The sequence below is a fragment of the Nerophis ophidion genome, linkage group LG14 (genome assembly GCF_033978795.1).
Source record: "Nerophis ophidion isolate RoL-2023_Sa linkage group LG14, RoL_Noph_v1.0, whole genome shotgun sequence".
Lineage (NCBI taxonomy): Eukaryota > Metazoa > Chordata > Actinopteri > Syngnathiformes > Syngnathidae > Nerophis > Nerophis ophidion.
The window spans coordinates 16,915,974-16,931,227 of record NC_084624.1 but is presented as its reverse complement, the minus strand read 5'-3'; the positions used below and the strand labels follow the sequence as shown (position 1 = coordinate 16,931,227).

Below are 15,254 nucleotides of genomic sequence, written 5' to 3'. Positions count from 1 at the left end.
AATAAGCAGTAGAAGATGGATGGATGGAATTGATTAACGTGGACCCCGACTTAAACAAGTTGAAAAACTTATTCGGGTGTCACCATTTAGTGGTCAATTGTACAGAATATGTACTAAACTGTGCAATCTACTAATGAAAGTATCAATCAGTCAGATAAATTCTTTATTAAAGTGACTGTCTGCCGCGGTTCCCAGACATACAGTCCCGATCAAAAGAGTACATACTATGGCTGGGCGATATGGCCTTTTTTATGTATCTTGATATGCCCGATTGTAGCTGAGATAGGCGCCAGCACCCCCCGCGACCCCAAAAGGGAATAAGCGGTAGAAAATGGATGGATGGATGGATATTTTCAGGCCATATCGCGATACACGATATACACCCCGATATTTTGCCTTAGCCTTGAATTAACACTTGATACATATAATCAAAGCAGTATGATGATTCTAGGTGACTACATTAAAACATTCTTGTTCATATTGCATTAAGAGAAGGAAATCATAACTAAGTCAATTGAGCAAAACTGTATTTATTAAACAGTTATTAGCAGGTGACTTTTCAAATGATTCTACATATTAGCAGTAATGCTACTTTGGGTAGCAACGCTTGTGCCCCACACTTCACAAATTCCGGTTGTCTATTCGACATCTTCCCGCTTGAAGCCGAACCACCGCCAGACGATGAACCCCCTGCTGTTTTTCTTGGGAACTAATTCTTCCTTCATTTGTTACCGCCTTCTTTCTCTCGTATTACCACTCGCACGGCTTCGCTAGCATCGCAGCTAACGTTACCCATGCTGCTACCTCTGCTCCGCTAGGGTGTATGACGTTGTATGTGACGTATGTAAGAAGGTGCGCTTACTGTCTGTGAGAAGGAGACACAAGAAAGAGTGGGAAGAGCTTTTAGTGTAATGCCCGCAGCTAAAAGCAACTGCGTGAGAACGTATACTCGAATATCACGATATAGTCATTTTCTATATCGCACAGAGACAAACCCGCGATATATCGCTCAGCCCTAGTACATACACTCATAAAAAACATTATGTCATGGCTGTCCTGACTGAGTTTCCAATAATTTCTACAACTCTTATATTTTTGTGCTAGAGTGATTGGAGCACATACTTGTTGGTCACAAAAAAACATGCTTACATGTCCCTTGGCAAGTTTCACTGCAATAAGGCACTTTAGGTAGTCAAGCTTCTGGTTGAGTTTTTTTTTTAATCAGAATCAGACACAGCTTTATTGTCATTACGCAGGGTAACGAGATTGAGGCCATTCCATAGTGCGATGTGTGCATGCAAGAAAACAATGTGTAAATATATAAAAATATAAAAAATATTGACGTGCAAAGAAAGGTGTGGAAAAAAAACAGTATACTCTCTGTACCCTATACATTCTGTACGGTATAGCTCGGTTGGTACTGCGGCCGTGTCAGCAACTTGAGGGTTGCAGGTTCGATCCCCGCTTCCGCCATCCTAGTCAATACCGTTGTGTCCTTGGGCAAGACACTTTACCCACCTGCTCCCAGTGCCACCCACACTGGTTTAATTGTAACTTGGATATTGGGTTTCACTATGTAAAGCGCTTTGAATCACTTGAGGAAAAAAGGCTATATATAATTCACTTCACAAATGTACACTCTATACACTCTGTACAAATGTACACTTTATACAGTGGGTGAAATTAATATATACATGAAAAAACAGGTTGGTTGGTGGAATGGGTTATTGCACCGAAGAGAAGGCAGTTATGAGGGTCAATGGGGCAGTCCCTTCAGGGTGATTATAGCCCTGGGGAAGAAGCTGTTCTTTAGCCTGTTTGTCTTGGTTTTAATGCACCTGTAGCGCTTCCCAGAGGGTAGCAGATGGAACAGGTCAAAGCCAGGGTGGGTGCTGTCCTTGATGATGGCACTGGCTCTGTTGAGGCAGCGGGAGGTGTAGATGTCCATCAGAGAAGGGAGAGGGTGGCCGATGATCTTCTGGGTCGTCTTGACCACTCTTTGCAGCCTCTCCCTGTCTGCTGCAGTGCAGCTGCCGTACCATACTGTAATACAGTAGGTCAGCAGGCTCTCGATGGACGAGCGGTAGAAGGTCAGCAGCAGGTCAGGCTTCAGGTTGTACTTACCGAAGACTCTCAGGAAGTGTAGCCGCTGCTGAGCCTTCTTGATGATTGATGTGGTGTTGACTGTCCAGGAAAAGTCGTTAGAGATGTGGACTCTAAGGTACCTGAAGGTGTGGACCTTCTCCGCACGCTCGCCGTTGATCTAGAGGGGGGCAGGGTCGGTGCTACTCCTCCTGAAGTCGACGATGATCTCTCTGGTCTTGCTGGTGTTGAGAGCGAGATTGTTCTCCGAAGACCAGGCCGTCAGCTTCAGGACCTCCTCCCTGTAGGCAGCCTCGTCACCCCTGGAGATGAGCCCGACCACTGTGGTATCGTCAGCGAACTTGACGATGAGGTTGACACTGTGGGCTTTTGACCACTCCTCTTGACAAGATTGGTGCAATTCAGCTAAATTTGTTGGTTTTCTGACATGGACTTGTTTCTTCAGCATTGTCCACATGTTTAAGTCAGGACTTTGGGAAGGCCATTCTAAAACCTTCATTCTAGCCTAATTTTGTCATTCCTTTACCATTTTTAAAATGTCTTTGGGGTCTTTGTTCTGTTGGAAAACCCAACTGCGCCCAAGACCCAATCTCCGGGCTGATGATTTTAAGTTGTCCTGAAGAATTTGGAGGTAATTCTTCTTTTTCACTTTTTATTCTCTGTAAGGCACCAGTTCCATTAGCAGCAAAACAGGCCCAGAGCATAATACCACCACCATGCTTGACGGTACACATGGTGTTCCTGGGATTAAAGGCTTCACCTTCTCTCCTCCAAACATATTACTGAGTATTGTGGCCAAACAGCTCAATTTTTGTTTAATCTGACCACAAACTATCCTCCTGAAGGTCTTATCTTTGTCCATGTGATATCAGACCAAATATTAACATAGCTGTATGTATACTTTTGACCCAGCAGATTTGGTCACACTTTCAGTAGACCCATAATACATTCATAAAAGAACCAAACTTCATTATTTTTTTTGTGACCAACAAAGTATATGCTCCGATCACACGATCACAAAAAAATAAGAGTTGTAGAAATTAATGGAAACTCAAGACATGACATGATGTTCTTTACTAGTGTATGTAAACTTTTGACCACTACTGTACATTGAAAAATGTAAGCATTGGGCCATTTTTAGTCATATTGCTAGGTTTTAGGTTGTATCAACGGCATCCTTTAATTTTTAATTTTGCAGCCATGGTCCGAAAGGTTTGGACATCTGTAACATACAGTATAGTGGAACTAGCAGGTTTGGTATGTGGAAGCCTTGGAAAACAACATACACTCCAAATAGGCCTAAGTGATAGGGCCTAAAAATCAAATCTCCATTTTTTAATTTTTTTTTTCAAAAAATTTGAGTCACAATTTTTTCAGATTTTTTTCTCTACTTTTTAAAGAAACCATTGAATACAAATGACAGATAATTTAAAAAAAAAGTATTTTATTTGATCAAAAACTAAGAGTTTGAAATGACACTGCACACACTGCATCGTACTCTTAGCTAATTCTAAATTGAATAATGTTCTTTTTATACCATATATTAATTTGTACTTTTTATTGGAAAATTTTCAAAGGAACTAAATCAAAAGCTTCCTCTGTCGTAATTGTAATGTGTGCACTCTGCTTCTTTCTCATCATACAATAATAATAACAATAATGGATTAGATTTATATCGCGCTTTTCTATTGTTATATACTCAAAGCGCTCACAGAGAAGTGGGAACCCATCATTCATTCACACCTGGTGGTGGTAAGCTACATCAGTAGCCACAGCTGCCCTGGGGTAGACTGACGGAAGCGTGGCTGCCAGTTTGTGCCTACGGCCCCTCCGACCACCACCAATAATTCATTCATCATTCATTCACCGGTGTGAGCGGCACCGGGGGCAAAGGGTGAAGTGTCCTGCCCAAGGACACAACGGCAGCGACTTTGATGTCCATAGGTGGGAAGCGAACCTGCAACCCTTAGGTTTCTGGCACGGCCGCTCTATCCACTAGGCCATACCGCACATACTTTGTGCACATGGTTCCACCACAGTAAAATGCCTTTTAACTTGGGAGTTTGTTTGTTGTTGCGGTCTTGTTCGACTCATAGTTACATTTCCCGCACTCAACTGGAGACTTCAATTTCAGATGCTAGAATAAGTTTGTGCTGATGCCTTTTTTAAACAAACTTTGCACAGTCCAGTCATTTTCTCCACGCCTGTTCTTGCAAAACCAAACTACTGACAATACTTTTCTATTCTTTGGAACAAACATCTCACTCTCGTTAGCTTTAGCTTCAGCCATGTTTTGAATAAGGAGGAGGGCGAGTGCTACAGAAGTTCCTGAGGGCAAAAAGTATGCCAGAGTACGAAATAAAACAATGTATAATTTTTTTAAATCGTCCGTTGCAAAAAACTCAAATATATCGATATCATTGAAATATTGCCCAGGCCTAGCTCCAACCAAGACAATATTTTGTGTTGTGTCACTTAAGGAATTTTAACTGTTGATTCTCGACATGTGCAACCCCCAGCTGGTATTTACGTTCATAGGTGTGTTAAAAATGTTAGACCAGTCACAAATGTAAAAAAATTATGGAATCATCACTGTATTCCAACAGCATATACAAAACACAAAACCAGTGTAGTTGGCACGTTGTGTAAATCGTAAATAAAAACAGAATACAATGATTTGCAAATCCTTTTCAACCTATATTTAATTGAATGGATTGGAAACACAAGATATTTAATGTTCAAACTGGTAAACTTTGTAATTCTTTGTAAGTGTTAGCTCATTTGGAATTTGATACCTGTAACAGGTTTCAAAATAACTGGCACAAGTGGCAAAAAAGACTGAGAAAGATGAGGAATGCTCATCTAAAACCGATTTGAAACATCCCACAGGTGAACAGGTAAATGCGAACAGGTAGGTGCCATGATTGGGTATAAAAGCAGACCATGAAATGCTCAGTCATTCACAAACAAGGATGAGGCGAGGGTCACCACTTTGTGAACAAATGCGTGAGTAAATTGTTGAACAGTTTAAGAACAACATTTCTCAATAAGCTATTCCAAAATTTTAGGGATTTCACCATCTACGGTCCGTAGTATCATCCAAGCTCAGGTCCGGAGCCCATCTAAGATGGACTGATGCAAAGTGGAAAAGTGTTCTGTGGTCTGACGAGTCCACATTTCTAATTGTTTTTAGAAACTGTGGATGTCGTGTCCTCTGGACCAAAGAGGAAGAGAACCATCCAGACTGTTTTAGACGCAAAGTTCAAAAGCCAGCATCTGTGATGGTATGGGGGTGTACTAGTTCTCAAGGCATGGGTAACTTACACAGATTTGAAGGCACCATTAATGCTGAAAGGTACATTAAGGTTTTGGAGCAACAAATGTTGCCATCCAAGCAATGTCTTTTTCATAGTGAAGTGAAGTGAATTATATTTATATAGCGCTTTTTCTCTAGTGACTCAAAGCGCTTTACATAGTGAAACCCAATATCTAAGTTACATTCAAACCAGTGTGGGTGGCACTGGGAGCAGGTGGGTAAAGTGTCTTGCCCAAGGACACAACGGCAGTGACTAGGATGGCGGAAGCGGGAATCGAACCTGCAACCCTCAAGTTGCTGGCACGGCCGCTCTACCAACCGAGCTAAACCGCCCCATAAACTGCAAGCGCTCCTTCTTACATACGTCACATACTATTGCGTCATACGCCCTCGCATGGAGGTAGCAGCATGGTAACATTAGCTGTGATGCTAGTGGAGTGGTGCGAGTGGTAATACGAGACAAAGAAGGTGCCAACAAATGAAGGAAGAATGAATTCCTAAGGAAAACAGCACAGGATCCATCGTCTGGCGGTGGTTTGGCTTCAAACGGGAATATGTCGAACAAGTATGCGGCAAAAGCATTGTTACAAAAAATAGCACCTACCGCTAATTTTTTAGCATCATTTGAAAAGTGCCCTGCTATAGAATGAAGAGTGCTTGAAACTGCATGTCAACATCTCCGTTCGGTGCCACACCCACAAAATGCCGAAGCAACCATTTCCAGATCGTATGAAAAACATAGTCAACAACAGAATTTAATAACGTTCGTAGTAACCTGCCACATAGCAAAGGACATACACTATTTCATTTCCTGTTACGTAGCTCATTTTAATTTGACAGTTATTGAAATATCTTGTGTGACATCATGCACAAAAGTGCACTTAATTTGTTTTAAACTATTGTGGCGTTCTGTACAAAAAGTGCACTTTAATTTAGTGTTGTTTTGATATGTCATCTTAGTGACATCATGCACAAAAGTGCGCTAACAGGTTGTTTTAAAATGTCTCTTGACAATTTTGCACTTTGTTTTGACATGACATGAATGTTTGTGCCACTGCTTAGTAACTGTTTAATACAGTTTTGGTAAATTGACTTAATTGTGGTTTACCGCTCTGCATGAAAGTTTAAAATGAGCATATATTAATGCAGTATGAACAAGAATGTTTTAATGTCGACACATATATTCATCATACTGCTGTGATTACATGCATCAAGTGTTCATTCAAGGGGAAGGCAAAATATCGAGATATACATTGTGTATCATGATATGGCTTAAAAATATCAAGATATTAATAAAAGGCAATATCGCCCAGCCCTAACTGATAATAAATGTATATACCTAGTCCAGATCATTGCATGAATGCATCAGCCATACTGAGCACATTAAACTATCGACTAACACTTAACTTCACCCAATAAAAGACAGTTTACCCTGTCTGCTGTGGAACAATAAATAGCCTTAGTAATTCTGTGTGTAAACAAAGTACCAGCCCCATTTATAACATACTTAGCTCAGACCAATACATCCAATATTAATATTTTCTGACACATTCAGTACCTAATGATCTTGTTAACTTAGTAATTACTGAGGGCATGACTTTTTGGGAGGTGTTTTAGCCAATAAATCTTTGCTCTAAAAGGGGTTGATGTCATTCGAGCGCATTCACAAAACTTGATTGTTTACATTAGTATTGTCACATATTTTTCTACAACTGGATGTGTGATGTAGAGTCAAAAAGTGAAACTAACCTTTATTCTTTCTGACTGATTTGCCAGACGAAGGCGATAGTGGTGATGCAGAGCCTGGCATTCGTGCAGCACTCTTCTTCTGTCCCCGGAGCTAAGCTGTTTGTTAGTGGAGAACTGAAGCTGCAGCAGAGGACACCCCTGCCTCACTGTGGACTTTTCAACGTTTACAATGTGAGAGAAACTAGTAATTTGTCTTTTATTTTATATAATAGTGTTCCTATACGAGTATACATTGACAGCCACAACGAATCCGGAATTGGTTTAGATTTACACATGCATAAATTGTAAGATTATTTGATTTTAAGTTCGTTGCTTTTTCATTTGAACATTTTTTATTTATTAATAACATACTTAGTTTTGACTGCCGCCCAACTTTGGGCATTGGCCGCAAATAAGAGTTCTGGACTAACTTCTCCAGCTTGCCCCTTTATGCCAGAGAGAGCACAGAGACCGTGAACAGGGATTGTCTTGATGCACTCAGTCAATATCCTGCACGTCTGGCCGGCTGAAGATGGGGTCTAGCTTCTGTGCGTGGAATGACCTGCACAGAAAAGTCGTTGCAGATGGGCGGTATGCGTAGCTTTTTCAATAATAGCATCAGAGTTACTAATCATATACATCTTATAAGTAGATGCAGCATTGGCTGTTGTGACGCGAGAAATTAGGCCGCCATCTTGAAGTGGTGATGAGGTGCCGGCGAGCGGCCTAAACTGACAGTGGACAGGTAGAAAACAAAGATGGTGTTCAGCGTTTTCCTGCTCAAATGAGCAGACTGTTGAAAATAGGAATCGGGGGATTACTTTTCACAAGTAAGATTTAACGTTAAAGTACTATTGGTTGTAGTTTGTTTAAAGAATGTTACACCAGAGTTGAGAAGGAGCAAAGATCTTCAATAGTAAATAAATAAATAAATGGGTTGTACTTGTATAGCGCTTTTCTACCTTAAAGGTACTCAAAGCGCTTTGACACTACTTCCACATTTACACACTGATGGAGGGAGCTGCCATGCAAGGCGCTAACCAGCACCCATCAGGAGCAAGGGTGAAGTCTCTTGCTCAGGACACAACGGACATGACGAGGTTGGTACTAGGTGGGGATTGAACCAGGGACCCACGGGTTGTGCACGGCCACTCTCCCACTGCGCCACGCCGTCCCAATAGTACTGAAATCGTAGCCGCTAGCAAACAATGAAATTAATTGAAATTTAATAATATCATACTTGAATAACAAAGTTTAAATGACGAAGATAAAGATTGTAAAAGCCAACAGGGGTAAAAGTTATAAAGTCTGATATAATATAATATAGTAAAAGTTACAAAGTATAAGACAATACTTTCTTAACAGTATAATTGTAACCAGGAATAAGTCTTCAAGCAACAATATTCAAATACTAACATTGTTGGGTAAAACGGAATTTGGTTTTATTCTGAATCCAGTGAAAAAGATTGGTGGTTTAAGATGATATAAACACTTTTAGGTGTTTATATATGTTTATGTTTAAGTATTTGACAGACGCTTTTATCCAAAGCAACATACATCAAAAATAAATATAAAACAATCACTGTAAACATTATCATTTAAGGAAAGAATGTAATACAAAATATCATTACAAAGTGTCTAGACAGAATAAACTCTGCTGCTGCAGCAACAGAGATACAGTCTATAGGCCCTTAAGATATATAGATATCTAATGTATTCATACATTGTTTATGTAGGATATATACACATGTATATATAACCTAATCATATTGTTTCATGAAGTTAAAAATTGCTGACGATTTGTTTCCCCCTTCTCTGGGATTATATTCCCAGTTTTGATCTCGGACGTCTGGTCACTTATAGCACTGTTTCTCAAATGGGGGTACGTGTACCCCTGGGGCTACTTGAAAGTATGCCAAGGAGTACGTGAGATTTTTTAAAAATATTCTAAAAATAGCAACAATTCAAAAATCATTAATAAATATATTTATTGAATAATACTTAAACAAAATCTGAATGTAAGTTCATAAACTGAGAAAAGAAATGCAACAATGTAATATTCAGTGTTGACAGATAGATTTTTTGTGGACATGTTTCATAAATATTTATGTTAAAGATTTCTTTTTTTGGGTGAAGAAATGTTTAGAATTAAGTTCTGGGATGCAGATCGATCTCTATTACAATCCCCAAAGAGGGCACTTTAATTTGATGATTACTTCTTTGTGTAGAAATCTCTATTTATAATTGAATCACTTGTTTATTTTTCAACAAGTTTTTAGTTATTTTTATATCTTTTTTTCCAAATAGTCCAAGAAAGACCACTACAAATGAACAATATTTTGCACTGTTATACAATTTGATAAATCAAAAACTGATGACATAGTGCTGCATTTTACTTCTTTATCTCTTTTTTTTCAACCAAAAATTCTTTGCTCTGATTAGGGGGTACTTGAATTAAAAAAAATGTTCACAGGGGGTACATCACTGAAAAAAGGTTGAGAACCGCTGATTTATAGCATATAGTAATATTTTATTGCTGTTAAGCACACTATGAATAATAAAACACACCAAAACATGTGTCCTTTACCATAGCTACACGTCTGACAAAAAAAGACATGAAAATCAGTGGTATTCACTGAGGTAAGATTAATTAAATGCACTGACAGTTCATTGCTCCTGCCAAATGAATTGCACTGAGTGGAGTGGGTCACCACTCCAAGATGGTGGCCCCGCGTCTCGTCAGCGCCAGTAGGCAGTAGCGCTCGATGCTGCATCTACTTATACAGTAAGATGTCTATGCTACTAATTGGGGGAAAAAAATACAAGCATTGAAACAATTTAGTAGCAATATGAAAGATCTTACATATCACAAATTCATTATTAACACTCAAACAATGTACACGTGCATTCATATACCGTATTTTTTGGAGTATAAGTCGCTCTGTAGTATAAGTCACACCTGCCGAAAATGCATAATAAAGAAGGAAAAAAACATATATAAGTCGCATTTTTGGGGGAAATTTATTTGATAAAACCCAACACCAAGAATAGACATTTGAAAGGCAATTTAAAATAAATAAAGAATAGTGAACAACAGGCTGAATAAGTGTACGTTATATGACGTATAAATAACCAACTGAGAACGTGCCTGGTATGTTAACGTAGCATATTATGGTAAGATTCATTCAAATAACTATAACATATAAAACATGCGTTTACGTATACGTTTACCAAACAATCTGTCACTCCCAATCGCTAAATCCAATGAAATCTTATACGTCTAGTCTCTTATGTGAATGAGCTAAATAATATTATTTGATATTTTAGGGTAATGTGTTAATAATTTCACACAAGTCGCTCCTGAGTATAAGTTGCACCACAGGCCAAACTATGAAAAAAAAACTGCGATTTATAGTACGAAAAATACGGTATGTAAACACAATGCCGCCATAAGGCCTTCTACAACCCTTAATTAAACACAGAGCATCCCTAAACTGGGCTAGCACTGTCACTAACCCGAGTAGAGCGAGCTGTATGATGGGGTACCACGTAGCGGAGTGTAATATGAATTTATGCGCAATGCGTTCACTTGTATTAAAATAACTTTTTTATATAACAGTAAATATTGTAAATTCAATACAAACATGTATTTGATACTCACATTTTAACATTAAGAATGTATTGAAAACTGCCATATTACAGTGTAAGTGTAATATTATATACATACACAAAGTTGAATACATGAGCTCAATTTTGAGTGCATAACTTAAAGATATCATATTTTAACAGTGTGCAATAACATTGTAACTATTTTCTGTTCAATCATTAAAATGTAACGTGTACATTTTTATCATTTAGGTCTACGTTTTATTTTGACCAGAGATTCTCAAACTGTGGTACGGCGAACCATCTAGTGGTTCGCCAAAGACTCACTTAATTAAAGTACAGTGATTTTTTTTTTCCTATATTCAAACACAGCGTTACTGTTCGAACTGTGTGTATATGTAACAGGGGCCAACAATAATAAATACAACTGTTAAATAAAACCACTGCCTAATTTTTAATGAATATTTACGCTACTGTATTTTAATGTTGGTCATTATGGTGCGCTTGGAGAGCCAAGTGTTTTTTGAGGTGGTAGTTTGAGGATCGCTGATCTAGACAATTATGACCCAACAAAAATATCACTGATGTATAATTTTTTAAATAAAAAAAGAACACTTTCAACGCCAGTTTGCAATGCATGAAAATATGTGTGTATGACTATGGTCATATTTTCAGACATGTATGCAGTCTTGCTCCTGCTCCTGTGTCTTTATCAGTAACAGTAATTCAGTACAGAATGAGTCATTTCCAAATATTAGCTTTGGCATACTTACTGTTTTATAGATGTCCCGATGGTTCGTTTGCAGATGGAGCTTCAAATTGGTTGTATTTTTGCAGAAAAATGGGGTGTACAAGTTGTTTTGTTGTCTACCGCGGCAAAGGTGAAGTGCATCCTTCTGTCTTCTCTTCTTTTGTCCCAGTGTTGAAGACATGAGTCTTGCTTCTCCAGGTGAAAAATCAAAACACTTTGTCTCAAAGACACTAGTTCTGGTTGGATACCCATTGAGCTTTTTCACCCACTCTTCTCCCGCATGCAACCGTGATTGGATATTTTGTTCCACCCGCTTAAAGACAAAATTAAATATGATTGGATTTGGCCCAAGTCTGTGAATGTAAGTGTGAATGTTGTCTATCTGCGTTGACCCTGCGATGAGGTGACGACTTGTCCATGGTCTACCCGGCCTTCTGCCTGAAATGCAGCTGAGATAGGCTCCAGCACCCCCGTGACCCTGAGAGGGACAAGCGGTAGGAAATGACGGATGGATGGATTTCGTGGGTTTTTGTCTCGATTTAATTTGTTCACTGACTTGTCATCGTTTTAGTTAACGTGCTTTTGTTTTCATTCATCATTGTCCTTATTTCGTCAAGGGAAAATTGGTTGTGACGATAATAAAAACTATTTTTTGTCAACAAAATTAACACCGCTTTTACTGACCAGTTCCTCAAACTAAGATGTTGTTTCTTCTGTGTTTGAGGACGTTGAGTGTGTGAGCTATAATCGGTGAGGCCCCTCAGTGCATGAGGGGGGACACACACAGTGATCAGTGACTTTTCTGCGTCAATCACTTGTCCATTTGGTTATGGTTTCAGTTTATTTCAAACATGCCGCACAGATACGCAAAACATTTACTGTAGTTTGATTAACATTGGCTGGATTTCTTTTCGGGCAAAATTCAAACGAAAATCTGTGTTCGCACGTGTGCACCTTTTTATTTTAAAATACTCCATCCATTTTCTACCGCTTATTCCCTTTTGGGGTCGCGGGGGGCGCTGGCGCCTATCTCAGCTACAATCGGGCCGAAGGCGGTGTACACCCTGGACAAGTCGCCACCTCATCGCAGGGCCAACACTGATAGACAGACAACATTCACACTCACATTCACACACTAGGGCCAATTTAGTGTTGCCAATCAACCTATCCCCAGGTGCATGTCTTTGGAAGTGGGAGGAAGCCGGAGTACCCGGAGGAAACCCACGCATTCAAGGGGAGGACATGCAAACTCCACACAGAGTTTGCATGTCCTGGATTTGAACCCAGGACTGCAGGACCTTCGTATTGTGAGGCAGACGCACTAACCCCTCTGACACCGTGAAGCCCCATTTTAAAACACTCGCACAACTTCTTTTTTGTCGCTAATGCAAGTAAATTACTCGCACTGTACAGTCTTGGATATGCAGAATGTGCATAGATTTGGTCGGTTGCTGGAGACCTTGGCTCTTTCTCGTCTTCTTGATGTGCACTTTGTATATGAGGGTATGGGCTAAACGAGGAATGTGATACGCACGGCCCGCAAACATATTTCTAAAGAAAGAAACTGCTGTTCTAAATGTGTGCACTGGATGTCACAATAGCAATTCAAGTGTAGCCCACGTCACACTTGACACTGTTTAAAGATGACGTATCAGCTGGCTTTAAGTGCCCTCTGGATTGGCTGCCACTACTCCAATCAGGTGCAAGCAATCATCTGCTCCTGTTGTGACTGGCGGGAGTCCTCAGAATTTTCAACTAACTTTAAGTGTTTTGCCAAGAGGATTATTTGTAATATGAAACATTTTCAGAATGTGCTGATGGAACCTTCTGCTTCTCCTTTTAAAGGCCTACTGAAATGAGATGTTCTTATTTAAATGGGGATAGCAGGTCCATTCTGTGTGTCATACTTGATCATTTCGCGATATGGCCATATTTTTGCTGAAAGGATTTAGTAGAGAACATCCATGATAAATTTCGCAACTTTTGGTCGCTAACAGAAAAGCCCTGCCTTTACCGGAAGTCACTGGCAATGATGTCACCCGTTGATGGCTCCTCACATCCTCACATTGTTTTTAATGGGAGCCTCCAACAAATAGAGCTATTCTGACCGAGAAAACGACAATTTCCCCATTAATTTGAGCGAGGATGAAAGATTTGTGTTTGAGGATATTGATAGCGACGGACTAGAAGAAAAAAAACAAGTAAAAAAAAAACGTGATTGCATTGGGACAAATTCAGATGTTTTTAGACACATTTACCAGGATAATTCTGGGAAATCCCTTATCTTTCTATTGTGTTGCTAGTGTTTTAGTGAGATTAATAGTACCTGATATTCGGAGGTGTGTGTCCACGAGTGTCTTGACGCCAGTGTCTCTGGGAAGTTGACGGCAGCTTAATGGACGGCGTAAGCTCAGCTGATCTCTGGTAAGAAGCGACTTTTTACCACAATTTTCTCACCGAAACCTGCTGGTTGACATTCGGTCGGGATCCATGTTCGCTAGACCGCTGTGATCCATAGTAAAGCTTCACCTCCGGGAATTTTAAACAAGGAATCACTGTGTGTTTGTGTGGCTAAAGGCTAAAGCTTCCCAATTCCATCTTTCTACTTTGACTTCTCCAATATTAAATGGACAAATTGCAAAAGATTCAGCAATACAGATGTCCAAAATACTGTAATTATGCCGTTAAAGCAGATGACTTGTAGCTGTGTGTGTGTGCAGCGCTCATATTTCCTAACAGTCCGTGACGTCACGCGTACACGTCATCATTACGCGACGTTTTCAAGAAGAAAATCCTGGGAAATTTAAAATTGCAATTTAGTAGACTAAAAAGGCCGTATTGGCATGTGTTGCAATGTTAATATTTCATCATTGATATATAAACTATCAGACTGCGTGGTCGGTAGTAGTGGGTTTCAGTAGGCCTTTAAGTGTGACATCATCTATAATCTACAAAACTACTATCGATGTGCAAAATATTTTTTTCAAATTAAAATTATTTATAACTTCTTACCCATAGGGAAAATGTTAAAACTATGGAATATGACTGAGTCAGATGATTGCCGATTCTGCATCCACCCTGCATGTGTTTTGGTATTGTCATATTGTGTCTTCTTTTTGGGTGGAAGTTGAAAAAATGTGTTCATGGATTTTATGAAGCTTGATGTAGTTACTGTTATTTTAAGACAGTTCATTGACAGTCATGACTTAGTCAATTTAATTATAGTACTTGGTAAAAGATTTATTATTAAGGCCAAAATTAGATATTCACTTAGTATTACTTTCTTTAAAACATTTATTCAGTATTTTTTAACTTTAGAAGGATACATGATTGACAACGATAATGATGCCAAAAAACATGAAAAAAGACGGGAAATCCTTAAAGGCTTATTGTGAAAATGTAATTGTGTTTATAGAGATGCAACAACAGCAACATATATGCTATCTGTTGTTGTGTTCCCTATTTTTGAGTGTACAAAATGAAGGTGTGTGTTGCTGAGTCTGACTTGGACATAATATGGACTATACACAAATGCTTTTTATGAAAATGTAATTTTGTTTATAAATTATATGCAATCTGTTGTTTACCTAATTTTTTTTTTGTTGTACATGGATGAGAGTGTGTGTTGCTGAGCCCGACTTGGACATTATCTGGACTGGACCTGGTTTTAAAAACCTTTTAGACAAATCTAATTTCATTAAAAACCTGGTCTGGTATATATATATATATATATATCTTTTTTTTTTTTTC

The 15,254-nt window shown here is 39.1% G+C and overlaps 1 protein-coding gene across 1 annotated transcript in view; it reads left to right on the top strand.

The window, feature by feature from the left end:
* Positions 1–15,254, top strand: part of tmem231 (transmembrane protein 231) — a 47,137-nt gene that overhangs the window by 6,847 nt on the left and 25,036 nt on the right. Inside the window, exon 4 of the mRNA XM_061919988.1 lies at positions 7,196–7,339. Coding sequence (XP_061775972.1) covers positions 7,196–7,339 — 144 coding nt within the window. The remainder of the gene's footprint in view (positions 1–7,195; positions 7,340–15,254) is intronic.